The sequence below is a fragment of the Aythya marila genome, assembly GCF_965140915.1.
Source record: "Aythya marila genome assembly, chromosome: 1".
In the NCBI taxonomy this organism is placed as follows: domain Eukaryota; kingdom Metazoa; phylum Chordata; class Aves; order Anseriformes; family Anatidae; genus Aythya; species Aythya marila.
In genome coordinates this window covers 163637095-163664885 of record NC_139042.1, presented here as the reverse complement: position 1 = coordinate 163664885, position 27791 = coordinate 163637095, and the positions used below count along the sequence as shown (strand labels likewise).

Genomic DNA, 27791 nt, shown 5'->3' with positions numbered 1-27791 from the left:
TTCCTTCCATTTTATCAAGCCCTTGTCATGAGATTTTTTAATATGAGCCACAGGATGGGAAGAAAAAAAAAATAAAGGAAGAGAAGGTTAAGGGGAGCCAGTTCCACATTCCAACAGTTAATTAAATCCTTCAGCCAGTGTTCCAGGCAGACAAAGGAAGATGAAAGAACCCATTGCATGAGATTATTGGGTTTGCAACTTAATATATTACTTGACAAGATTTTACTCGTGCAATTGCAAGTTGAGGAATTTTAACTGTACATTTTTCTACTCCTTATGTATGGGAGAGGGGGAAAACAAGTATGCTGTTAGTATTTTTCTTCCAAAGACAAATTTGCATGTTATATTCCAGAAGGGAGCCAAACAGGGTCCACTTTTGCTTTGTGCTGTGCCCATTAGTCCTCTGAGACATGCAGCAAGGTTTGGGGGCTTGTAATGTGGAGGTGGGTGCTGGGGATGAGCGAGAGATGCTTCAGCCGCAGAGGGGCCTGGAGGCACAGATTCACAGAGCGCGGTTTCCATGGCAGTGCTATGGAAACCAGGTTTTGCCGCTCACTGCTGCTCAGGGTGGAATTTCAATGCTTTGCACAGCCCTGGTACCCAAGAAACAGCAAACCCGCAAACAAAACCGCAGCAAACCTGTAGATGCCTCATCAGAGCACCGTTTCTCATGCAGCCCATACGCTCTGCTCACCACCCCGGGGGAGGAAAGGACGAGCAAGCCCAAATCAGCTTAGATAAAATTAGAGCTTGTTACACACCTGTGTCCTAGCCTCCAGCTGGGCCCCTCAGAATAGTTTTGGAGGTTCAAAAAAGTTTGGTCAGCGCTAGGATCTTTGATGCGCTCTTGTACATGGGCTACTGAATGCAGCTTGGAAGCTGAGCAGCTGCATTGTGAGGACTAGGGATGTGGAGGGTTGCGGAAGACCTAAAGCAAGAAAAGCTGGCTTCTCTTGGTTCTTCTTTGTGATCATCTCTGAATCATGTGGGTTCCTGTGCCTCAGTTTGCACATCTGCAGAATAGATATGTTAATCATACCTGGTTACCTCCCCAGGGGCTGGCAAGTTTAACTTTTCTGCTGAGTGTAAGCTAGAGCTTGGAGGATTTGGGCTACTGTGAAACCCATTTAGATAATGATTGGAAGGTAGTTTGAAGCCCTCTGATGAAAGTGGTTAGAAAACTGCCAAATTTTGTCAGCTTCCAGGACAACAGCCTGTAAACAGTTGTACTTAAAACTTACAGAGGCCTTACCCTGATGTTCCCTCTTATCTATATTTCTCCTGCAGGACTAAGCACTGGTACTGTGATACTGTAGCATACAGAGACTGGAATATAGTCATTTTAGCAGCAGTACTGTGAGCTAGGTCTGCAGTATCAAAACCCTTTACCTTCCTTTGCATAGGAAGGAGAAGGAAAATAGCATAAGGGTTGATCTTTGATTTTACAACTGTTCAATGCTGGCTGACAGGCTGTGTAGCCTGAAACCCTGTAATCAGTTTAGCTTAATTAAAATTTGCCAGTGATTTGCCCAAGATGGTGGTGAACATGCCACCATGCCAGTTGCCAGGTCCAAGCACCCTTTGGCTGGGGTGGTCAGTCAGAAAAAGCCATTGGAGATAGCCTCCTACCATCTCTCATCCCAATTCTGTACCATCAGTGCCATTTTAGGGCTCTGGAGCTCCTGGCTGGCACCTCCCAGAGGAGGGTGGACTCTGAAATTCCCTGGGAGGTGCCTGGGGCATCCCATCACCCTCTCTGAGCTCTCCCTTCAGCCACCCAGGCAGTTTTGGCACACCATGATGGGTCAGTGAGTGCAGTCCCTGCCTGCGGTGAGGCAGTGGTTTCTGAGTGTGTACCGTATGGCATGGAAATGTGCATAGCTGCCCGTGACAGCATGGATGTGCAAAGTCATAGCTGTGTGGTTTGTGGTGTTGCATAGTACTGGAGAGGCAGCGGGGAAGGAAGCGTGGTGCTGGAGGTCCCTTAGTGTTCACAGCCAGTAGGCAGGGAGGATGCAGCACCTCGCAGCCTTGGAGGGCTGTCAGGGTGACGGTAATAGTAAGCGATAACCTCCCGCAAAAGCGGCCAGCCTTATAAATACCAAGCTCATGGTGGTAACAGCAGGGTGGGCCTTACTCGTATGCTGGGGGGAGGATTTGGGAGAACCCTTGGGAGCCCTTGGCTGAGATGTCAGAGCAGCACCCCCTGCTTGCCAGGGATGCAGACAAAGCTGGGGCTGTATCTTATCCTGGGAGCAGCCTTCCCTTGGGAATCAGCTGCCCCTCTCCCCCCGTGGAGGAATTGTCTTCTGCTTAATAACGTCAGCTTGTAATATTCTGAAACAAGGAGGCTAATCAAAGGCCCCATTCCGGGGAACAGGGATGCTAAGTGACAAGATTAATTTCAGTAATCAAGCAGCTTAATTTGGACATTTTTTCCCCCCTCTTCTCTGTTGCTGATGGAAATTGAGGCAAATCTCATTCTGGAGAGAGACTCTTTCCCTGCCTGGTGGTAGCACCACCCTTCAATTGAGAAAATGGTTGTGTAGGGACAGGGGGAGGGAGAAGACAGGAGAGAGGAGTAGGAAAGGGTCATAAAGGACAGTGTTAAAGAAGGTGCATGGACCGCTATTGCTGATGTTTCTCGACCATCTTCCTTCTGGAAAGCTCCCAAAGTATTTTATAGACTGCATCGCAAAGGCTCCAGTCAGCACTGAAATGCAGTCATCTTGTCTGGATTGCAGCAAGTCTTTGAAAGGACATGGAAATTTGACAGTTTAGGAGAAGGCAGGCAGGCGGCTATGACACCTCTGAAGGGAAAAGGTTAGACAGGAGCCTGTGCGATGGGATGGGACTTACCTGAAATACACCTGTGGCTGAAAGGTCTCGCTCTGGCAACTAAAAAAGAATTAACCTTCATCCTCCAGTGATGCAGATCACTGAGGGCCCCTTTCCTGTGCTCAGCTGGGAGCAGGTGCTGCCAGCACAGCCTCCTGCAGCGCTGGGACCTGGCTCTCCTCCACCAGCCCAGCCACTGCTGCTGCTGCCTCATCTACCCCTGGCCTCCCTGCAGGACTTGCCCGAGGCTCTCACAGCTGTGATGTCACAGTGACCCGAGGACATTTGTCCCTGAGCACCTAGACAGCCTCAGTATGTGTTGCCCCCAACCTAGTGACAGAGGATGGTGGAGGCGGCTGGTGAGAGGGTTGGGAGAAAACCCAGAAAATGTGCTTTGTGCTGAGGCAGGAAGAGCTGGGTCCCTGCTGATGCCCCGTGAGGAAACCCTTCCTCCTCGGTTGCAATATAGACAGGGGAACAGGTCCCCAGGGGATATAGCAAAGCATAAGACTGGGTAAAGCCTTGGGGGCATTGTTTTCTGGGGTAGTTTTGTGCTGGCCTGAAGGGTTAGGTGTGTGCGTGTGGGCGGGCTGGAGAGGACAGTCTAATAATAGCTATTTACTCATTCAAACGCCTGTGATCTGTGGAAGCCTGGACAGGCACCCAGTGGCGTGTGACAGCCCTCTAGAGCGATCGGAGTGGGTTTAAGGGAATGACGTCCTTGCCCGAGGCAGTGAGGTTTCAGGTCTGGCAGCTTTCCATGCTGGTCTCTCCAATCCCCCCATCAGTGCACTCCTCCAGTGCTGGCACCTCTCTTGCACGTCCCCCCCTTTCTCTTTCCCTCTCCATGGGGGGCATCTTTAACTTGACTGCACCCCCTGCCATCTTCTGGCAATCGATTTTTTGGAGACAATCCGTGACGTTCCTGACCCCCCCCCCCCCCTCCTTCTCCTCCTTCTCTTCTCCCTCTCCCTCCCGCTGACTTGTTATTATGTACTGCAGCTGCCCGGAGGATTTTAAATAGACCCATAATCGCACAGCAGCTCCTCTTGGAAGTTTAAATATAACCTCCTTGTTAATCTCGCGTGTGGCAGCAGCACAGCACCTGGGGAAGGGAGTAATGGACAAGCGCTAACCCACGGCTTTACATGAGGACTAGGAGGGCTCACAATTTTTTCTTAGTGCCTTCTGCCTTGAAATCATTGGGAAATTGCCTTGTTTGTTTTAACCAGAACAGCTCTGAGGCTGGTGCAAGATGCCGAATTGATGGCTTTTGCAGCATGAAATTATTTTCTTAACCACCATCCCAGGTGCAGCACGAATGAAGACAGCCCACAGCTATCTCCTGTTTGTCCCCTGCTCCGAGGAAGCCTCCTCAGGTGGCTGTGCAGCTCAGACCTCATCCACCCTTTCCTTCCTTGCAAAAGAGTAGCAGCAGCGTACATAGGGCTGAAAGAGGTGTTTTGGAGTGATGGGGGCACCTATCTATGAGGAACTAGGCAAAGATCCTGCATTTGGGATTTTCATCCCAAAGCAGTAATGGGCTCGTCTCAGTCTCGTTTCTAGCTCTCCAAATAACTAAATTACCCCTCAGACTGGAGAGTGGTTTACTGAACGTCATAGTTCAGTGACACTACAGAGGAGATCACAATTAATAATGGATTTTCCCAAAGGACCTGTTCTAAAAGGGCAAATCTAGCGCTCACTAGCCCATTAAATGTGGTGAGACACTTTCAAACAATAACTGTTGCCTGTTGCTTTAGGCTAATAGGATCCTTACTCTTCCTGCATCCCAAATGCAGCCATTTTCTTCTACAGAGGGATGGGATGTGCATGAGGGATCCCTTCCTAACTAGTTCTTGTGCTGCAGTTATTGGTGGAGGAAGGATCTAGCTGGCTGTTCAGGGATGTGGGCTATATTTCCTCTAGTCTGCTGAGCTGGTACATACCAGGAAGGTTGCTTCTGTACTTTAGTTTCCTCCTCTGTAAAGAAGGCAAACACTGATGTATTTGAGCAATGCAATAGAAAAGCTAAGTATTATTATCTGAGTACCCCGAACAAAAAATAGTACTATTGATGCTAAATTATCCATCCATTTTAATAATCCAGCAATAGTAATTGCTAGAGCTGGGGGACTAATTCACAACACATAATTTATTCAGTGAATTTAGCTTCTTTTTCTACTCATGGAATATCAATTGTGCAGATCATAATTTCCTCAAATTTATTTGAATTTATTCAGTGAACTTCCTGGAAAATATTTACTCTATGGATTGATACAGGCTGCATTACTTAATTAGGGTTGGTCAGAGAGATCTATTTGGTATTGTTTCTGTTCCCTTGTTGAATAAGCACACAAGCACTTCTGGCATGAATACTTGCATAGGAACATGGAAGATGTACACTTTTGCAAGTTTTTGCACATTTCCATTCATGAATATGCAGGTAAAATTTGTATACAGCAGCACTGACAGCAAACAAACACAGACAAGCTGAGTCTAAGCAATTTTGCATAAAAAATGTGAATGAATGTTTTTAAAGAGCCTGAATTACCAGGACAAAAATCTGATTTTACACAGAAGTAACCTGGTCCTCAGTAAATGGCAATAATGTTATGTTGAATAAGAACCTAATAATTTACGTCTTTTCTTCTCTTTTCTGCTGCTCAGTACCATGATTTTCTGTATTGATATAGACCCCAGCCTGGATCTATAGTATACAAAGATTTTTTTTTTTTAAATAATGTTGTTTATTTTTTTAATTGGCTGTATTCATGTGACACCCACTGTAAATGTGCTCATGACCTGCAATGGGTAGTGCTGGTCTGTTTGTCTCGCTTCCACTAGTTACCCATTTCCAAGCTGGCTCCCTCACTCCTGCCTCACACCTCAGAAATGAGATGAAGTGTAGTGTGGTTAATCTGAAACTTTCTAAGGCCCAGAATTTCAAACATTTCCAAATGTCTGGCTCTGGCTTATGGTTGTAGGAGAATGAAGGATTAGGTCCATGAGGTCATTTTTGCATACTTGTGAGCAGTGTGATCAGTGCGAAGTGAAACCAGGAACATGGAGGAAGAACTGGACAGTTTTGAGGACTATGGTAATAGAAATGGGGTGAAATGCTCTGGTGGGAAGTCAAGGGACATGCAGATAGACTAGTCTGCAGTGCCTGGTTTAGGTTCCTGTGGTAGAACCCGTGCTAGGTCTGAAGGACTTGCAAGGGAAATTGTTTGGAGAGTGCAGCACTAACATAATTCCATTTCTTCTAGCTGGTCTGTGTGACTTTGCACATTCTGCTGGCCTATATGGGAAGACATTTTTTTTACTCCTACTAATTGATCCAAAACAATGGGATTATCAGTTGGAAGAAAGTGAAGAAGAGAAAAAGTGGGAGTATTATTTACTGGTGTGATGACTGAGCCTTCGATATGAGACATCAGCGTAAAAGGCAATTATGTTCCTAGGTGCCATGCAGGATATTCCCTGCCACGTCAGGGAAGAATCAGTATCAATGTAAAAGGCTCTACTGTAATTTCCTCTGGGTAAAATTCTGTGTATAACTCCAGTTATCCCAACTGAAGCAAAAAGGAGTCAGAAGAGCACCTGGTTGATCAGAGAAGGGAGAACATGTTTTACAGGAGCAGACTAAGACAACGTGGCTTGTCTAGCCTGGGAAAATGTGGGCTGAGGGAATGTAAAAGACTGTCTTCCATTAAAACATAGTGGAGTAAAGCACTCAGGCTGTTGGAAAGTTCTTTAAGGTAAAGAGCATATGAACTGGTCAGGAACAAGCTTCAGCTGAAAGTCATCAGTCCACAGAGGTTCTGTCCCAGCTTCCAGACTGTGTAAGGAAATCAAGGAACCTAACCCCTCTTCAATGAGAGCATGACAGGTTCCTGAAAAGAGTAATATGGAGAGGCTGTCTGGCAGGGCTGGGACATCCCTTCCAGACTGCTGTTCCTTAATTACATCAAGCCCCATGCAGGCACTCTGTTCTTCAGAATTAAAAGGACCTTAATTCAGTTTAGTTCAATTTTCTTCTAAGGGTTGCTTTAATTTGGAAGAACTGTGTCCATTCAAGGCTAATGTGATTTAATGAATACATGCTAAACTCACAACTTTAGTTAATTTGGATTAATTTTCCCAATCATTCCTCTGTAGACAACCCTTAAGACATATAGTAGAAATGGCCAAGAAATCACGAGCGCTTCAGTCCTGCTTCTGATCCAGCTCTAAGCCAGCAAGGAGCTTTTCTGACTGCTGGAGGCCTGAAGAAACATCTGGCTGTGCTCTGAGGAGGCCATCAGGTCCCAGAGTCGGTGTCTCAGCTGTCCTTGTGCATTTCACCTCCCCGTTTTGGGGGCCCAGTGGAGCGGCCAGGCATCCCAGGCTTGTCCTTGTGGGACATTGGCCATCATTGCCAACTTCCAGGGAAGAAAACACATTTCTCTGCAATACTGTCCTAAGGGGTTTACAGCTTCACTGCCATTGGTTACAGTTTCTATTGCCGCTGTTAGTGCATCCTCACTCTCCTCTTGCAGGACGGCACGTCACAGGCAGGAGATCTGTGTGCCCCGATCTATGGGGCTTTAGGAAGCATGCAAGCTGAATTAGTTGTGGCAGGCCGAGTGGGTCACTGCCAGCACGCCACGGTGGTGGCCGGTGGTGGCACAAGGATTTAGTGGCACACAGCCTGGCCACCCCTGCACGAGCAGGAAAGGCCCATGCTGCCGCGGCTCTGCCCGTTGCCATGGGAACAAAGCTGGATCCCTAATTGGGAAGCACGCGCGTTAACGTGGACGTGAACGCACACCGTCTGCTGTCCTCTTGGCCTTGCCTCCTGTCACCCTAGGCCCAGTGCAGTCACCACTGAGCATGGGTGGGAGAGGAACTGCTGCTGATGGACCCCATGGGGCTGGGGGGTGCAGGAGAAAAGTGCCTGATCACCCCAGAGTCAGGGGTTGAGATGTTCACTATTTCCTGTGTTGTGGAGAACAACCCCTGGTGAGGTGATAGGGACACTGCAGGCCTCAGGAGTTTATGTAGCAAGCCTAAGTCCTATGGTGGCTGTGGTGGGAAGCACCCTGAGACATTGAGGTGCCCAGTAATTGCAGGAAAGGAAAGGGTCTCTCAGAGAGCGTTACTGTGTGGCAGAGTGTGTAGACCCTTAGGCAGTGCCCAGCAGGCTAACTCCAGGGGTGGTACAATCATGTCATCGCATGCGTAGCTCAGCTTCAGGACGACTCCACTCTTTGTGGATCCAATCTAATACCTCTACAAGGTGCTGGTGTTCTTTGTGTGCTTAGTAGGCTGCCCAGGGTTAGCTCTGGCATCTGTGACAACGGGGCTCGGCATTACACCATCCAGACATGCCTTGAAGAGGTCTGGAAATGTGAGGAGGCTGTTGCTGGGAAGTTGAAACAGTTGTACAGTGTGATAAAAACTAGTTTATGCAGATGTGATGGAGCAAAAAGATCCCGTGTAGCATATTCCCTCTGCGTTGAGTACATCTACTGAGAAGAAAAAATTGCTAAATGAAAGTCTTTTCAGTTGTAATACCTAGCCCCTTCAATACCTGGAGGGGAGCACTTCAGGGAAAACCTAGAAGCTGTAGCAAAAGCTCTTGGCACTTCAAGAGGCAATAATCTCCTTTCTGAGCCTGTAAAGACTGCACGATGCTGTTAAACTCTGAGGAGGTGGTTTGGTGCAAGCTGTAGGATGGAGAGGGTTGTCCACTCACAGTCCTGAAAAATCTATTTCTGAGAGTCACCTGGAATGGGACTGGTTTGTGTCTTCTGTCTACATCCCAGTAGTAGAGATTATGAGCAGCCTGCTTAACGTCTTCCTGCTGTTTCTGTTTGAAATGTTGTTCATCTTTACCTTAGATGCTTAACTATTGCACAGCATTGCTGTGTGCTATTGAAATGTTCCTGTCAGTGTGCCTAGAGTACAAAGGGCTTCCTCTGCTGATGTCTGAGAAACACAATTGTAAGGAAGTAAACTGCCCTGTGTAGAGGAGCCCTGAGAAGGATTGAGTTCAAGGCCGGGAGGGCTTGTATGATTTGTTTCTGCTGAAACAGACATGCTGGTACTTATGGAGTGAAGTGAAAGTCTTCTGAGGACCCAAGAATTTGCTTGCTGCATAGCAGTGAATTTGGGAAATATGCAATTCGCTGTGGAAAGTCTCACACAGCGGTCAGCTGAAAGGGAACTCATACCCTTCGTAAAGCTCCCTGTAATAAAGGGGATTTAGGACCCTCAGCCATCTATTTATGGATAAGTGTGTATGTTTTAAAAAATGCAAACACATAAAAATGCTACATTTCCTTCCTTGGTCATCCTAGGGATACATTAGAGAGATTCCATGGGAAGGAGGGGCAGTGAGGGATATCTACCTTGTTTTGCCACTGATAAATACAGAGGTTGTATCCATAACCTACTGCTGCATGCATGAGGAGGCTGACCATACTCTCACTTCCACCTTGAGAGAATACTGTGGCTTTGAAGTTAATGGGATTAGCCTGATGAATGAGTGGAGAAAGAGATCTATTATCAGCCCTTAGAAGTTACTGGATAACATAGGAAGAGCAGCTGGACGCCACATGAGCTTTTGAGCACTGGGCTGATATCTCCTACGCAGTATACTCATTCACTCTGCAAGGTTGCATGTCTTGGTGAGTGCTAATGCCAAGATGATGAATGTGCGTAGTTCTTCAACTTTGTTTCTTCTACTCTTAGCACAGAAAAGAAGAGGGTGTCGTTTGAGATGAAATGTACACAGCTACCACTGCAGGCTGCTATGCAGTGCAGATGGATGCACAGTATAGGGATATACACATCCTGCATCTTTTGAGATAATGAAAAGGTTAGGGTGTCTTACACTAGCCACCAGACTTGAAAGAAATGGTTTTCAGCTGAATACTTCTCAGGAGTCAGATATTCAGATATTTTGCATGGAAAAGAGAAAAGGCACTTCTTTCTACAATGTATATATATATATATATGTAAAAAAAAAAAAAAGATAACCCTAAAGCTAGATGACCAGACTGATGACTTTCTGTCAGCTTCCAGAATTGCTTAGCTGCACTCTGAAATAGACCTTTCTGTGGCTATTCTCTTCCCACATGTATTGGTTTTTCTGACCTGTCTAAAGGAAAGATAGTTTTTTTTGTTGTTGTTGTTGTTATTGTTTTGTTTTGTTTTTTAATTTTTTTAAACCCAGATCTTCCTGGTATATATCAACTAGATAACTACTTGCCTCCATGAAAGATGAGTCCAGAAGGGCATTACTTTTTTGGGAAGAATAAGATCTGTTAAAAGCATGTTTCTGTTCCTTTCCCCCATAATTTGAAGGTATGTGAGTTCTCTTCCACAGGGATGTGACCAGGGCTGTGTAGTGAAGCAGCCTGTATAATCCTTGGCTTCTCTCTGAGAGCACTAACCAGAGGCTTAATTAACTCTGAACGCATGTGTGGTGATGTAGACGCTAATCTTCAGAAAGGCTGGACTGCACCATCACCTCATTTCATAGGGATCATTGTCAGATGCTAATCCACTACAGGCTCTGCCAGCCTGAGTTGGAGTGGAACTGGCATATTGGAGATGAGGCAATTTGCCTACCTTGAGCCATTGTGCATGTCCATGTCTCTCTCTCTCTCTCTCTCTCTCTACCTGCATTCACTAAAGAACCCAGAGGCAGCAGTGTAGAGGACGACAGGAAATAATGAGACAGAGTGAGACAAAGTGGAAAGAAAAGACAAAGCATCACAGCCAACGACTCTTCGCTTGCAGGAGGTGCAGTGCTGGATGTGGCTTTTTCTTTCCCTTCTCATATCTTTATTTGTCCATCTTTTATCACGAGCCCTGGCAGGGCAATGTTCAGACTGAATAGCTCGTTTCTCCCTGGCTTATGGTAGCTCCTGCTGAGGCTTCCATCTACTTCCCACTCCCCTGTTGTGCTGGAGTGTGTAGTTAAGAAAGAGGAAAGACAACGGGAGATACAGAAAAACAAGATGCATTGGCTTTGCCTTTGAGTCAGTCAAAGAGTTATTTCTATACCTTACATGCCTCACCCTGGCTTTCATTCTCACAGGTGCTTTTGTTACTCTTACTATTAATGGCCAGCAGAGGCAAATTCTTTTGCTGCTCTGTCAATCCCTTTCTCTGCCCTGCCGATCCTCAACAGAAATCTCAGTGCTTCATGTGCATGTGTGATCTTGAAAAAGATGTGGCAGTTCAAGCTCAGCCTTGGGTTTTGTTTAAAAAAGTATAAAACCTAATATAGATAGAAAAACTTGAATTCAAGTACAAAAAGAACATCTTATTTATTATGCTGCTGCTTTTAAGTTATGTCAAGGGCACAACGAATATATAGATGGCACCTTCTATTAATATGCAGGTAAGTATAGAAAAAAACAGCATATTCAATTACATGTACTCTGGCACAGAGCTAAGCTGACTAAAAACGAGCTCACAGACTTTTGTTGCTCAGTTGAAGAGAAATGCAGGACTGAAACTTATCACATCCTTATTGCAAAGTCAGACTGACTGATTCCCTCCCCTAAATGCTCTTCATCAGGCTATGAGGAGTGTAAATGTTCATCTACTTAGATCATGGAGATGGGTATAATAGTCCTTCCAGCACCAGTCACTGTACCAACTATGAATATGAAATGTTTCTGGAACTGTGGGAAGATTGCAAGCTTTACCTCTGCAGGTCTCCTGTGATCCACTCTTTTACCAACAACAAAATCCAATTCATTGGAGTTCGGAAATGGCTTTTCCTAGAATAGCAGGTTTGCCATAATTTCTGTCTTACTCTCATAGCAGCAAGGGGTATAGCAAATGGCTGTTAATCATCAGTGCAAAGAAAAGGAACTAAAGAGTTTTGATCCCAAAACAAAATAATAGGGAGCAATAATTCAGCAGGTGTGAATTTGGCAGAACATCCTGCAAATGTTTGGATGGGCATGTGTGCATGCAGGGGACTTCAGATATTTGCGAGTGTTTTTGTCTGTAAAGCTGTAGGAAACCTCCTATTGAGTTTCCGAGACTTAATAGATGGGAGCTCAAGAAGAACATTTGAAGGGGGAGCTTCTTTCCTTTCTAATATCCGTGTAAATAACTCCATGTGCTTTATTGGTCTCAAAGTCTCCACGGTGGGTAGGAGGAGAATCAATAATCGTTTAAAACTTTGTGAATCAATTAGATGAGCAAGACAGGCAAGACAGCAGCTTTTTGACAGAGGTGCTGCTCATTGGTTGACTAGGAAGAAGATCTGGACAGGGAGAAGGCAGGTACTGCCATGCTTTCATCCATCCTGGAGCATGAGAGGTAACTAGCTCTGGCCACAGCCTGTTCTGATGGGGATCAGGCCTTCAGGCATGACAAATGAGGTTGCATATTGAACTGCTTATTGCTTGTTCAGCCAAGGACTCTTGTAACACACTTCAGTGATATGGTAGCTTCCCAAAGCTGGGGTTGTATCCAGAGTCCAGACCCTATGGTTCAGATATCCACCTCTGGTTCTTCTCCTTAGGCTTTGAGAGTCACCAGCCAGATCTGAAGCCAGAAGGAGTGTCACAGGTGCAGTGCAGGCCAGGATTTGAACTAGTTAGGTCTTCTGAAATGGCAGCTATACTGGGCCTGTGCTGTAGTGTCCATGCAATGCTAATGCATGGATGCCTTAAGGCCAGCTCAGGGTTTGTGTACCTCCTGTTGCCTGGTGCAGACATGCACATTGTGCGCTAATGAGGCAGTTGCTTGCCAGAAGCGTGTCTGAGCAAGAACGGACCAGGGTGCTGTTTCTTCATTTTATGCCCAGGCAGTGCAAGGAAGGTGGTAGAAGTCCTCTTAAAGCATACCACAGGGAGCTGGCCTTTTTGCTGTGCACAGCTAGGCTTTGACATTGCTCCCGTCCCAGCCTCTGCTGTAACACACAGGTTGGAGTGAGCCGGGGTGAGTCATGTTTGGGAGAGTTCAGGGCAGGGAGGAGGTGTACTCTGAGCAAGCAGCACCTCCTTACCAAAGTGATAGGATCTAATTTGGAGCATGCAGTGAAGATAGGGTAGATCCTTGCAGTCTCAGAATGCTATATGAAATGGCTGAGTGCTTACTCTCAGGCTCAAGAGGAGAAAAGACAGGCTGGGACTCCAGCCTCACTTCTTTCTGAATCATGAGGCAACCTTCAGGCAGGAAGCCAGTGACCCGGGCTAACCGAATAAACCTTGCTGTATTTCTGCGACTGAATTCGTGGGTATAAACGGTGTATGAATAAAGTGAAGCAAAGACAGCAGTGTATATGCTCCATATGTTCCTCTCCCACCACGCAGGAAAACAGTGCCAAGGAGCATAGAGGGAGTCAGGAGCTACTGTGGAGAAGGAAGCCTGGGTGGGCATAAGGATGAAGGGAAATCTTGGTTTCTGCAAGAAGAGGCAATGCCTTTTCTTGTCTGTAGATTTGGGTTTGAATACAGAATCCTGCAGTCTCCTTCTGCCTCAGAAGCCTTGGATCACATCCTTCACCCTCTCTCTGGTGGGGAGAAGTGAAGGTGTTGGGTGGCCTTTGTCCCTTTTGAGAGGGATCAACAGTTTTTCCTGCTGATGCAGGTTAGAGTGGGGCAAGAAGAAAAGAGAAGGGATACTATCACACCGAAGACCCTACCTCCAAGGAGCCTCAGAAATGACCCGTTTTCCTACCTCAAAGACTGTGAAGAACCAACCACATAGGTGACCATCCCCAAGGCAGTTCTTGCAGGTGCTATCTCCCTTTCTACCCTTCTGCCAGATGGGTAGCTTGTCAGGCCCTCTCCTCATCTCTGCAGTCCCAGAAGGCTGACAGAAGATCCAGGGTGGGTGGATGTGGGTAACAATGCCCAGCCCCAGCTGTGACAGCCACGACACCAGTGGGACGTGCCATACCCCGTGCAGTACTGCAGGGAGCAATGCGGTGCCATCCTTTGTGGCTGCCAGCACCAGCTCTAAGGAGCTTATGGCCACGGCTGTATTACGTGTGCGTGGTTGCCAGGGAAACACTAGTTCTGAACTGGAACCAAGGCGGTGAAGGCTGGAACTTTTTTTTTTTTTCTTCTATTTTTTTTTTTCTTTTTGCATTTAGAGCCTTGATTATGACCCTCTTAGAGAAGAGGCAGCTAGGTGTGGGGCAATGGGAAATCTAGAGTGTCTGTAATCTAGTCAGACCTCTGCTGTTGTTCTTGTCCCCTTGCTAGAGAACATTCCCATTTTAAGTTTTATTTTCTTATTTTTTAAAGGCTGAATTTTTTTACTGCTCCTTAGCTAAGGAAAGCGGAGGACACATGTACACAGGCTTTGCCTTCAGCTGCTTGCACATACTGTACTCTGATCTAACTGAGGGAAGCTATCTCTGATCCAAAGGGTATATAGCTATATCAGAACATTAAAAGCAGTCTAAACTGGTTAACAAGGACAGTTTCTGAGAAAAGATTCAGTCTTAATACAACATTACCTTAAATTGATGACTCTACTTCGGCCGTGGTCTGGCCAGCTTGGAGCATGGGCACAGCCAACTTCACTCTGTCCATAAAGGCTGAGCAGACCTTGGCATCATCAGGACTGCTGGTACCATGTAGTAGGACACACAGGAACCAACAGCTTTTCCCACAAAAGGTTACTGTTTTAATAAGCAGTGTAGAATTTGAGAGGAAGGAAGGTATCACTACTTTGTGGCTGAGAAGGGGAATGAGGTTCTTCACAGACAGTCCCTGGATACAGTACACAGCTGGGCTACAGTGAGAGGAGATCTTCAGCTCCTGGGAGGCTCAGATGGCATCGGACACAATGCTGAACTTCCAGAGCTTATCTAAATAGACTCTGTGAACCTTTGGACATTCAGCTTATAATCAGGTTTGCTTTTAATAAAAGACCAAAGGAATATTTGATGAAATGGAAGAGCAGTTAATTTAGAAATGATAAAAAGAAATAGTATTTCATCCTGGATAGTTGATTTGCAAAATTTATTCAATGACATCTTGCCAGATACTGTGACTGGACTTTTTTAAAGAGTGCTGGAGAGTTTTATGGCTGCTGTTGATTGATATGGCTAAACCAATGACATGCCATTCAGCTTACAGTCAAAATTTAGTCCCTAGACTGGAGGATAAGACAGCCAGAAAAGAATCCCTGGGCAAACACCATGATGTAATTGAATGGATGAGTAATGGGGCAGTCTGGCTTTCCTCTAATTGTTTTGGGCTCACCCTGTCAGGATCCCAGTCAGTGGGTTTGTCTGAGCTGGGGCTGCCTAGATTGCCAGTGTGGTATAACATGGCACCTGACAGGGGAATCTACCCAGAGTGACCAGTGGCTTAATCCGTTATATGTAAGCTCATCAAACAAGGAAGCACACACATATGGAGGTGAAAATGGAAATGCAATATGCCTGATGTGAAAATTGTTTATCTTGGCAGCTTGCTAACTGACATTTCCCCAATGCGGAAAAATGCTGGCATCCATATGTGATGCTCTGAGAAGCTGGTATGACATACCATCGTATATTAGTCTGCTTTCACCAGTGATTGCTTATGAAGTTCACAGCTGGTGGACCCCTCACCTTTGGTGTTTGTTGCAAACAACCTTTGGTGTTTCCTCAGGATTCCACTGGACAATGGTCCAGATGTGTTTGACTCTTTCATTTTGTTCATTAAATGCATGTGGTAGTGAAACATTCCAAAGATCAAGATAACAAAATCTAGGGTGTCTCTTGTTTCCTCTGTTGCAAAATGCTTCGGACGAATGATTTCTGCAGACTCTTAAGTGGAAACTGGAAATCTCTTAGCTGTTTTCAGCCCTTGAGTCATCTTTAATCAAAGACCTTTTCATTATGACTCTCAGGAGCTCCTTGGTGCTAGAGTGCTTACACAGTTGCCCCTGGGCTAAAGCTCTGCAACAAATCAGTTTCATTGCTACACAGAGATTAATGCCCAAACCACAACTGGAGGCTGTGTATATGCTGATACTTAAGTGTATAGTTAATATCACTGTACATGTGAATCTTGGTTCCTTTGTTACCCTTTATCAGGGTAACAAAACTGAGCTAGACTGGAAACTCCAGATTCCTTATCACAATTATTCGCAGCAGCCACCAGTGATGGTTACTTCCAGAGAAGACTTAGAGAGTCAACAACTATTCTGACTGCTGCAGACCTTTCTTGTCTACTTGGGTGCACTACAGCAGGGACCAGAAAGACAGCAAAATGCTGGCCTGTAAAAGAGGGGTCTTACTGCCCTCTACTAATTTGTCACAGTGTTAATGGTTCTGTACAGTATTTATCCTGTCAAAGCCACCTGGTACCATGTATGTCTGGGCTTTGTTTCTGCTCTGACAAGTTTCAAACTGTGTGAACAGTGGAAAGAATGAGTCCTGTTTTCCTCTGGCTTTGTATTGTATGTGCCCGAAACACTCCATTTCCAGCTGTGACAACCTCCGTTTTCCTTCCTGTCTCTTATGATGTCCCTTGGTGTGTTGGCTTGTCTTGTGCCATGTGTGCCCAATGGCCATGCTGATGGTGTCTTGAGTTCTGCTTGCCTTTCGCTCAGTGGAGACATTGAAACATGTCTCTCAGTCATATATGAATATTTGTAATAATTTCTCTGTGACTATCATCTTTGAGATGTGACCTTCTGTCAAATAAGGCCAATACCTTCAATAGTTATTACTAGAACAAGTGAGGGAACTGATAAATATAGTTATGTCAACCACATTTCTGCACCTAACAAACTTGAACTTCCCAATGACAGCATGTTCCCAGGGCAGCTCTGAAGATTTACACTAAGAATGATTTGCTCATCAGAGAATCAGAGCACTGGGAGGGGACTGCAAGAGGTCATCTGCTCCACCTGCTGTGCAAGCCAAAATCAGTAATAACCCAGGGAACCTACTGTAGCAAGATAGGAGAGTTTTGAAATCCTACTGAATAGTATCAGCTAGAAAGAGTGTCATTAACAAATGACACAGTCCAGCCTTATTTTGAGTAGGCTTTGCTGCAAATGTGTGTTTTTGTGGAAATGTGTGTATGTGATGGATGCAGAGACACTGTTCTAGTCCCCAGTTCCACCACGGGGACATTGTGCTAGGGCTGTAGTGCCACTATATTCTCATGCTCCCTAGTGCAAGCACTCAAGAAGAGTACTCAAACAGAAAGAGGCAGTAGGGTAATCTTAAAAACAGAGTTTTATTGTATTGAGTTGTTGAAAACTAAATAAAAAAATTAAACGTGGGGAGGAAAAACAAACAGGCAGAAGATTCTGGCTCCAGGCTAGCCAGAAGCAGTGATGCATTTGTGGTAAGAATAAACAGCAGTAAATGAACACTTAAGCAACAAAGATCCTGATTTCCTGTCAGATTTGTTATAATAAATGGACTCAGAAATATAGAAAATTTAATTATAAGACCTTGAACTGTTGTGGCATTTTCCATCATGAACAATAAAACTCCTTCTGAATCAGGTATCCCACCAGGACTGTGACAAATAGGTACACAGTGGTGTCTCAGTTTTGAAGAAAAGAAATACATAGGTAGGGAAATTAAGGTCTGTGTTTTCCCTGAAGTTGTTTGGTGCTTGCTCACTCCTTTTTGCCTCCATAAAATCTGTGGTAGGTAGGGCTGAAGTCTGTACAAGAGGGAGCCCTATGTGATTTGTCTGTAGGTCATAGAGGAATTTTGCAAATCAAGACAGTACTAAAGACACACAACTTTTCTTCTAAATCAGGAAAGTGATAACAAGGCTTTGAAAAGGTATAGTGGCCCAAAATCATGAAGATCTTACAGAATCCCCTTTGCAAACCAGAGCACTGGAAAAGATGGGAAGGACACATCCCAGTCACTACATTATGGCAGCACAGTGGTAAATGGGTATGAGGTATACTGATACTTCCAAAAGCCTAATGAAAAGGAACCACTCCCAGAGCAGAACAATCTGTATTTCTCTTGCACCTGTGCAAAGATAGCAGCTGAGGGCATTTTGCAAAAATATGCTCTTGACTCACTCCTCACACACTTAATCCTTGTGTATAACTTGACACACCTGGGCCTTGTGGGCTCTGGCACTTGCACTGATACTAAGTAACTTGCTAGCAGTACTAAAGATCTGTTTGAGGCTCAGCCATTATGTCAGCTCAGCATGACACACACACCGCCAGATTATATTTGAATAATCTACACAGAGGAACCTTAGAAGGAAACATAAAATGCCAATCTTCTTACTTCCTAAATCAGCAGCTATATCTTAGTGGAAGGCTCTCTAGTTCCTCAAGATGACTGGCTCACTGCAACTGGTTTTGGGGATCCTACATTCCTTTGTTTTAGGGATGGGATGTTCTCAAGATTGCCCCATGCTGAGAAGCTGTTTTGCTCTCAACAGTAAGATGTTTGCAAGGCAGTAATTGTTTTTGCTTGTCTTGGGAATCCAGAGAGGCTGTTAGGAAAGAACTTGTGAGAAAAGCACCCTGGGGACCTCTCCTGCCACAGCAGAGGTAAATGGTTTGCTAAACAGCAGAGATTGGTTTCAACTGGTGTAGCTGCAGGAGGGCTCCTTCAAGAGCCTTGTCAGGGGCTATCATCCCAGGTCCGGGGTGGGGGTCACATCTGGCCCCCAGTGCAGCATCTACATGGGTCTACCCTTCAGGGACAGAAGGCATTTGACAATTTAGAAGCACTGGCAATAATACTTGGTCATTTCCTGAATCTTGCACCACACCCATCTCCACCCACCTAGGCACCTTTCTCAAAGAGGAGTCCTCAGTGTGCGTGCCTTTGCTCCCTCACCACGTGCAGTCCAGCCTCCTTCTCTGAGGGGTTAAACATGCTGGAGGGGGAGGCAATACTTGTCCCAGCATCGGTAAACTCCGAGCAGATTTTCTGTGGGAAGCCATCTGTCAGCTGGGGAGTGGTGCTGTGTCAGTCGATTGGCTCCACCTCCAGCTCAGCTCTGCAAACCACAGATCCCTGACCTTGCTGGGTTATGGTGGGGGAGTAGTAGGATCTCTGGAGGACTGAGATCCTGTAATGGAGTCTCTCTTCCTCCAGACTGGGTGAGGGACACCTCCACTGCATCTTACAGCATCTTGCAGCAGTTAGCTATGGGGGAGCCCAGGCTTGCAGGTGGAGGGCTGTAGAAAAAAGACAAGCTTTTCTAATGTAGCCAGAGGATTGTTTTTAACCTCTGTATGTGCAGTGTGAGGGACATCTCCTTCTAACTCAACCCGTCCCAATCCCAAACTTAAATCTGTCTCCCAGTGGCGATGTTGAACCATATTTTGGCTCTTCCAGGGTGAAAAAGGGGAGGGTGGAATATGAAATTTCTGCAGGAGAAAAATAGGAGCTTGCAGTGTTTATAGAAGTCTTTAATATCTGGAGGGGTAAGATACTCCTTTCTGGTTTTAGACTAATAAAACACTAATGAACCTGTAGGTAAAAAACTTGGATCTGCCTCCTAATCTAGTCTCTCATTGTAGCACCACAGTGAGGTCAAATTCCACCTCTGATAACTCTGTGGTTCTCCGTCAGTTCAGCGTTTTCTCTTTTTCCTTGGCTATCCATCAGGTGTGGTCAAAAATAAGGAAACTGTGGCTCTCAGGAATATTTCTTACTTGGTTTTCTATACCCTAAAAGGCACTCACTGAGATTCTCATCCAGCTCCATCAGCAATTCTCCTGATTTATTATGAGAGGGACACTTTCTTCCACACTGTTGTCTGTCCTTCTTCCCTCACCCCTCTTTTTTTTTCTGAGTGCTGAGTTGGTTAGAGAATGAAGAACATTTGGCTACCCAACTATTGGGGTGATTAAGTGCCAAGAAACATCTTGCCAAGGTGCAAGCTGGTCTGGCTTGCACCTCCTTAATGCTCACATTTTGAATATAAGTTGCCTCTTCTTGCTGCTTCTGTAATAAAAATGCAAGCAGTTGCTCAAGAGCAATTATTACATGCACAGCCAAGTGGTCGATGCTCTTTAAGGACAGATGCATATGTTTCTTGATGGAGAGGAATTGTTTAGCTGGATTGTGGTAAAGCTATCTATTTGGTGTATTGATTTTTGATGTTCTGATATGCTATGGTTAGTAAGGAGTGCTGAATTTTCTGCCTGAGCCTTTGGGACTGAATTTCTTTCAACTGTGCTGTGCACTTATGTGGAATGAACTGCCAGCACATGCTTTAGTTGGAGCATCTGGCTGCGTTTTGAATCACAGCAATGACGGCAGAACCCTCGTAGTTACTAGATGTGGTAGGGCAGTTCCCTACCATGTCTAGTAACTACTATATGTGAATGTGTCTCCACAGCCTTGACATGCTAGTGGATTTACCACCTCATGTCCCCTCTTTGTCACTGAAGAAAGCACCCAATATTTTATTCAGAAAAGAATTCAAGATCCTGTGTGTTCAATCTTCCCATAATTCAGTAGCCAGGTCCTTCAACTCTTAGACACTCTACTAGAAACTGGAAACACGCATTCAGTGCAGAGATTCTTATGCATAAGAATAGAAAAGTTTTTTGTTGAATTTAATATATAAATAAATGCTAGTTACCACTGTGGGTGTCTTGCATTCTTATGTTATGGTAAAGCTGAGTGTTCACACTGTAGCATTCAGTTTGCTATAGGTGGCTTTCAAAGGCGCAGTGCAATGAAGGGTATTGGAGACGCTTGTTCAGGCTGTTTTCAATATCAGGCAGGTGCCGTGACAGCTGTTTAATCTTTCATCTGGCTTTCCTGATTTTATCCACAGGCTTCAAAGATAAAGCATATCTCTTCATTGAAAGAGTATTTTTTTTTCCTGAGTGCAATTGTAGGAGAAGGGGTGAATTCCAATGATTAGAAAATACGAGCTCTTTTCCACAGATTGTGAGGCTCGGTTGCTGTTCCTTTTATTTATATATTTATTTATTGTCTTGTCTCATCTCCAATTTGCTTTTTCTTTTTTTTTTTTTTTCTTTTTTTCTTTTTTGTGTACATTTATTTTTCCAGTGAGCAAAGAGCAGCCCAAAAGTACTTTCACAACCTCATAGGAAAGGCACTGGGATCTGGGAACAAGAACTCTTTGGTATAGGTTGTGACCCACAGGGAGTTCAGGGAAGATAAACAGCTGAAGGCTGGTTACAAGATCAGAGATTTTTTTCGTGGAGTTGCTGAGCAATGGTATGTTTTGCCAATAGAGAAAATGACAATAATTAATAAAAAACATGACAAAAACAATGGATGGATGTCTGATTAACTGTCACCCTTGCTGAAAACCATCTCTACCTGCTAAACTGTTGGAGAGTGAATTTGGTAGAGAGCTGTTCTAAATGTGAATGTCTTGAGGTAATGCTTTGGGGCATTTTCACAATGAGTTCCCCCAGATCTAAAACTCCTGACTACCTTGTTCTGGATCTCTGGTTCAACTCTTCTGGCTGACTGAGAGAAGGCAGAGCTGCTATCTTATTCCTAAAAGTAGTGATTGGATTTTGTTATCTTAATATGAATTTCTGTGTAAAGATAACCTTAATTCTGATTTTTTTGTTTGTTTCTTTGCTTTTTTTTTTTTTTTTTCTTCTTCCTTTGTGATTAAATCCTATTCTACAGGAGTCAGTGGGAATCTGCAGTTGACTTTAAAAGGTGGAGATCAGTTTATAGGATAACATATTGGGAAGGGCCTTTCCATCAGGAACCATGCAAAAGTGGGATTTGGATTTTACCAAATCTGTTAAAAATTGAAAGCCTGCTATCTTGTGAAATCTCAGGACAAAGAATGCGTGCATTATGCCATTGAAGAGATGAGATCTGTATATAACCCTTTTATAGTCTTGGGAGTTATAAAAAAAGTGCATGTTCTGATTCTTGCAAAGATGAACATGGCATGGTGGAAGGATATGGAGGCAATAGCAAGAGAAATATTAAGCTAACATTTCTCTAAAACATGGTATAAACAAAACCTTGATGGTTTAGAATTCTATTTCAATTTTAGTAGGTTTTATATTGTTCTAAGACTGAGTCTTCAGAGTCATAGTACCTTGTGTTACTGCTTGCTCTGAGAGGAACTTGCAATAGAGGTTCTCAGATCTATTTCTGTCCAATGGTTCTTCCTACTCTAGGTATATTTCAGTCTGGATATTCAGACTAGAGTGACTGTCCGAAAATCAAAATCAGAGCTGTTTATCCTATATATGTGGTTATGTATTTGTAATTAACATGTACCTTGTTTATCCTATGTATATGGTTGTGATAATCCTGGGATTAAAGCTGTTAATTTCTGCAAATATGGCATACTTTGCATATCTCTTTCTGGCCTCACTTGTGCACCACTTGTTCTCTGTCTGTTAGAATCACGCCTAACATTTGAAACCTTTAAGTAATTTCAGCAACCTGCCTTTAAAAATAAATTAAGGACAGCTGGTCATAAAAAGGCTTTTACTTCCTTTTCACTTGCTTCACTTTGTTAAAAATCCTTAGACTCTGGCCAAGACATGAAGTGTAAGATTCTGACTGCATGCCTCCCTCTACATGCTCAATGGGTTGACTAGCAATGTTGTATATTTCCTTTGACCTATTCTTGTTTTCTCTTTCTCTTTTTCTCTTTGGCTTTCTATTCTAGGATGAGTCATCCATGTTCTTCCAGTTTGGCCCATCAATAGAACAGCAAGCTTCTGTCATGCTCAACATCATGGAAGAATATGACTGGTACATCTTCTCCATTGTCACAACTTACTTCCCTGGTTACCAGGACTTTGTGAACAAGATCCGCAGTACCATTGAACACAGCTTTGTGGGTTGGGAACTGGAGGAGGTCCTCCTCTTGGACATGTCCCTGGATGATGGGGACTCAAAGATCCAAAACCAGCTCAAGAAGCTCCAAAGCCCTGTTATCCTCCTCTACTGTACCAAGGAAGAGGCCACCTACATTTTTGAGGTGGCCAACTCTGTGGGTCTGACAGGCTATGGTTACACGTGGATCGTGCCCAGCCTGGTGGCAGGGGATACAGACACAGTGCCATCCGAGTTCCCCACTGGGCTCATCTCTGTCTCATATGATGAATGGGACTACGGTCTTCCTGCCAGAGTGAGGGATGGAATAGCCATAATCACCACGGCTGCTTCTGATATGCTGTCTGAACACAGCTTCATCCCTGAGCCCAAGAGCAGCTGTTACAACACCCAGGAGAAAAGGATTTACCAGTCAAACATGCTCAACAGGTAAGGGAGAGGGCTGGCCTAGCCTTACAAAAGAGGGGTCACAAAGGACCTCTGCCCACTAGAATAATTTTACTAGGACATGGTGCACTGGATCAGTGGGTTGTGTTGGCTAGAACCTGGGCAAGGGGAGCTGTGCTAATGGTGGGGCTTGCTTTGCTCTAAGTCCTGAATGCCAGTACTGTTATCCTGTTTGAAAGCAGCCACACCACATGAAGAGGAAGCCAACACAAGACAAAGGCACAATGAAGGCATAATGCAAATTTTGGGTGTGCCCCTTGATGCATAACAGGTTTGTTTCCATAACAGTGCTGAACTTCTTGGAGAGTCTTTGCACAAATGAGTCTGTAAGTGTCAGGTGGATTCTTGCTGCAGGCAGTGGGGATTTTTGTATTTAAATCTAGAAGGCCCCAGGTTCTGTTCCAGGCACCAATAATACATGAACAGGTGTCCTTTAGAGGTGATGGTTGTGTGACCTACCTGGGATATTTTCATGGCACTTGTTGTCTGTGTACTGAGTGTCTTGCTGCCCATTACCCTTCAATCACAGGAGAGAAGGAAGTGCAGAGTGGTCTGGAGAACTAAAGCTGTAAAAAGAGCTAGGGTCAAGAACTCTGGTGTGCTCCTGCTTAATCCTTAAAGCTTTTAAAGTCCTCAGGTGCCTTAGGCATCCAGTATACTCAAAGAGGATGGACTTGTGCATCCTGCTCATTGGCATCTCATTGGCCAGTGTCCTCTTGCTGTTTTATGTCTCGTTCTCTATGCACATTACATAGAGAACTTAAGCACCTCCATCAGGACTGGGAGTTTTTATAGATGGCAAAGGATATTAAAAAAAAAAAAAAAAAGGAAACCCTATTAAAACCTATTTGAATTAATCATCTTTGTCTAATTCAGATTCAAATTTTCTGAAGAAACAGTGCTAAGATGTCTGCTCGAGGCCACAGAGGAAGCATGCGATGGAACAGCCTCTGATTACTAGATCTTCCTTTTTTGTCCCAGCTAGAATTTGAGTGTGTAGCTAAGCAACCCAGATAATTAGACATGGGAAGAGTTGGGGGAGGTGATATCTGCAATTAGCCAGATGTCCCCTGACCTGCTCAGCTGTCATTCTCCAGTGTTTTACATATAAAATCCTTGGGCATGTCAGTTCCTTTGCAGTAGGATATGGGGAATCCAGGTAGTAGCTGTTGAGAGTCGTGGCCACAGAGAGTGCAGCATCTTTATTCATTTGTTCCGTGAATCATGTAGTAGTGTAAATGTGATGGATTGGTTTCTGTGCTGTGACCTCTTGCTGTAAACTGTACTAGGAAAATAGAGGGACTGGTGGACAAAAAAGCAGAACGTGATTTTGTGTTGCCTGAAAGTTGTGGATTGAAAGAAGTCTCCTTTTTTACCCATTAGATTGCCCATGACTCTGTCTGCTATTTGTTCTTCGTCTCTGTGATCCATTGACATATTACCAGGTCTCATTGCCTTGATTTCCTCTTTCCGTATTTCACTCTTTTTGTTGTCTGCAAGTCTTGGATCACCGAAGGTGCCCAATATTTTTATTGAATTCCTTCCCAGTTAGGCTTAGTGGAAAGGGGTGTTGCGTGCTGCTCCATTGAGTCATCCCTGGAATAATTAAACAGGGAGAATATATTTAATATATACAAAGTTTTCAGAAGTAGCATAAAGGCAGGATGCTTTTAACCTTTCCAAATGGATAGGGATTTTGGAGGGGAGTTGTGTTGTAACTTTTCAGCATTTCTTTAGAAAAAAAAAATGTTGTCCCCTGCTGTGTGATGCTGTGTTCTGCAGAGACCTTCTACTAATTAGCCTGTGCATAATATCACACCCATATAGCTATGCTTCTGTGAGCAGTCATCAGATTCTGCATAGCACTCCTTTGCATTGGATAGGAGGCACTGGCTCAGGGACTCTTGAGTCTCTAAATATGACAGCACTGTTGTGCAGCGTAGATATGCCCCGAAGCCTGGGCACCCCACACTAAAGCAGCTCTTGTCACTTTTGAAAGAATTATATTTCTTCTCACCTTCATGGCCCAAATCATTCTGTTCCTTCTCCCTTGTCTACTTGGGGTATAACATTCACAGCAATGACTGCAGATATGTGTAGATATACCCAACTTAGTTTGGGTACTGACATCAGTCTCTCTGAGAAACAGAGTCAATTAGTCCATGCCAAGCTCCATTCTGCCAGTGCTTAGATTGCTGCAGGCACCTGAACTAGCTCAGAAATCATTACACTGTGTTGCAGTTGCTTCTGTGATCACCGTGCAAATACTCGCTTTGCCTCGCACAGCGCTGACATGTGCTCTGCCAGGCTGGGGGTTCTGCCTCCTGCAAATGTTTCCACCCCATTGGTACTTCTGAGTGAGGTGGTTAAACAGTGTGACCTCTAGTAGGTTGTGTGCTTGGTCTTCTTTTTAAATGAAATTACTTTCAGGCACCTTTTGGCATATAAAAGCTAATGGTGTCCAAAATTAGCTTTTGCTTTTACAAATCCAAAGTTTCAATCAAAATGTGCTGAGCTTCAAGCTCAGCCTCACAGCCTGAATCTGGGCAGAAGGAAAAGCAGACGAGAGGGAGAAGGAAGTGGGAAGAAGCTAGCTTGAAGGTATAAGTTCACCTCACCACCTGAACCAAGGTCCACAGAAGTTAATGGTTATAATCTGTGTTCATACCTTCAAGTCATGTTGAACCACTGGAATTCACTATATCCTAAGCTTTAAACCTCTCTTGATATACTTTGGACTGGAATGAAGGTTCTGGAAAACTAATTATAGTCCTGCCCCAGACCTGGCAATACTATATTCAGCCATCTGCAACTTACAGTTCCCCCTCCACATGCCTACACAGAATAGAGAAATGTATGTACGTGGGCTTGATGTCTGGGGAGACTGCAAAGTGTGTGTGACCTCAGATAATACATCACCACGTAGCTGGTGTTTCAGAAACTCTTGAAGCTAATCCAAAGAGGTCTGATTTGCTTCAAATCCATAGCTAGGAGTCAGTACAATAAAAGAATTTTCCCATTTTGTTCTTTGGAGAGTGACACATACAACTAAAAAAAATGTGTAATTTAGTTCAGCTGGGCACATTATACACTAACACTGTGAATTAGTCATTTCCCAAGATCTGCTTTTGAACCCTAATAATTTCTTACATTTTTTTTCTTTTATTCTTTTTTTTTTTTTTTTTTCCTTAACATTCAATAGTTCTGGATGCAACTAAAATCAAATGGTCCTGCTCTATGGGTTCATAATGGATTGAGGAGGAATTGGACCAAATGTTGCTGAAATTCAGAAAGAAAACTCAATTTCTCTATGTTTTTGCCCCTTCTTTCATTGGCACTTGTGTTTGTTTTTGCAAGTGCTTGGGTTAACAAAGCTTTCCTTGAGGTATGTCTGCAAGCACAAAAAAATAAATAAATTGAGATGGACTGTTATCTAAATGCCATTTCTCACCACTGTAGGTGTTTGATGTGCATCTTCTCATATTAATAATGGTCTCATAGCAACTGTTTCTTGTCTATCTTGAAGCTGATACTCCTTTGTGTTAGACTGGAACTGCAGAAGTGTGATCTTGACCATTGAACATTGTAAATTCTGTCCTAGAAAAGAACCTGCTGGCAAGATAACTCCACTAACTAGTAAGAGTGTGATACATTAAGGAAGGTTCATTCTACAAGTATTGTTATTTTTCTTTTTGAAGGATTCTTGAGCAAGTTTTACTCTGTGAGGGATATATCTCAATTTATGTTAATAATAGGCTTAGGTGATCAGTTGGAGTCTAACTATCCACATGCTGTTTTCCAGTTCAATTGCGCTCTTTAATTCTTTGTTTTGTTTTTAATAGGTATCCGTTTATTTATTCCTCCATTGTCCCAGAAAGTGATCTGATTTGAATATTCCAGTCCACAAAGCTTATAGTTATCTTGATGGCTGATCTTCTCCCCTCCATTCAGCAAATCACTGTGCTTCTACTCTGCTCTGCCAAGCAAGAAGATTTCAGAGGTTGGGAAGGAGTTTCTAACAGGGTTTTCCTCTGGAGAGATGCTCAGATTTGGAGTTCTTCCCTCTTAGCCTTTCCAAGTGGAGTTGCTAACCTTCTAGGCATTCTGCAAAACTCTTCTATTCTCCTTTCACCATGGCTACTAAGGAGTGAGTGGGCAGAGGTGGATGTGTTTATAGGCAGCCTTCTGCTTATTTAGTTATTTTAATTGATGGGACAGATTTCCTTGAGCTCAGGATGGGTGCTTCTCATTACATTTTAGAAATGGGAAGAAATAGCTAAATGACAAGAGTATTCTTGAGAGAGGTATTCAAGGATGAGTCATGAGAAAAGAATATGATTTCTGGCACATATCATTTGAGAAATAGAAGATCAGCCGTTTTGTATGGATATTCAGTCGTTGGACTACATAAGCTATGTTTTTATTATAGCCTTCGACGAGACCTGGGTTCTTCCTACTGGTTGTCATGACTGCTTGTGAATGCTGGGCCATAACTACTAGTTTGTTGTTGTAGGGTTACTAATGAGTTCTCCACTGATTGGCTTTAATAGTCTCTCATTTAACACCAGGCTGCACACACCAGATTTCATTTTAATAAAAAGTGCAGCGAAGCATTTGCTTTGGAATGAAAATACAAATGTGGAATTATACTGCCTTTGCAAAGAAATAAATTAAGGGGGGAACAAAGGTAAGTTAAATTCTGCACCTCAGATTCCTCAAATATGAAAACAGC

General features: G+C 44.1%; 1 protein-coding gene across 1 annotated transcript in view; it reads left to right on the top strand.

Annotated features, from left to right (window-relative positions):
• GRIN2B (glutamate ionotropic receptor NMDA type subunit 2B) overlaps positions 1–27791 on the top strand; it is a gene marked incomplete at its 3' end in the record, with an annotated part of 196202 nt that overhangs the window by 60253 nt on the left and 108158 nt on the right. Inside the window, exon 3 of the mRNA XM_082757113.1 lies at positions 22443–23041. Within this exon, the coding sequence (XP_082613239.1) occupies positions 22443–23041 (599 nt within the window). The remainder of the gene's footprint in view (positions 1–22442; positions 23042–27791) is intronic.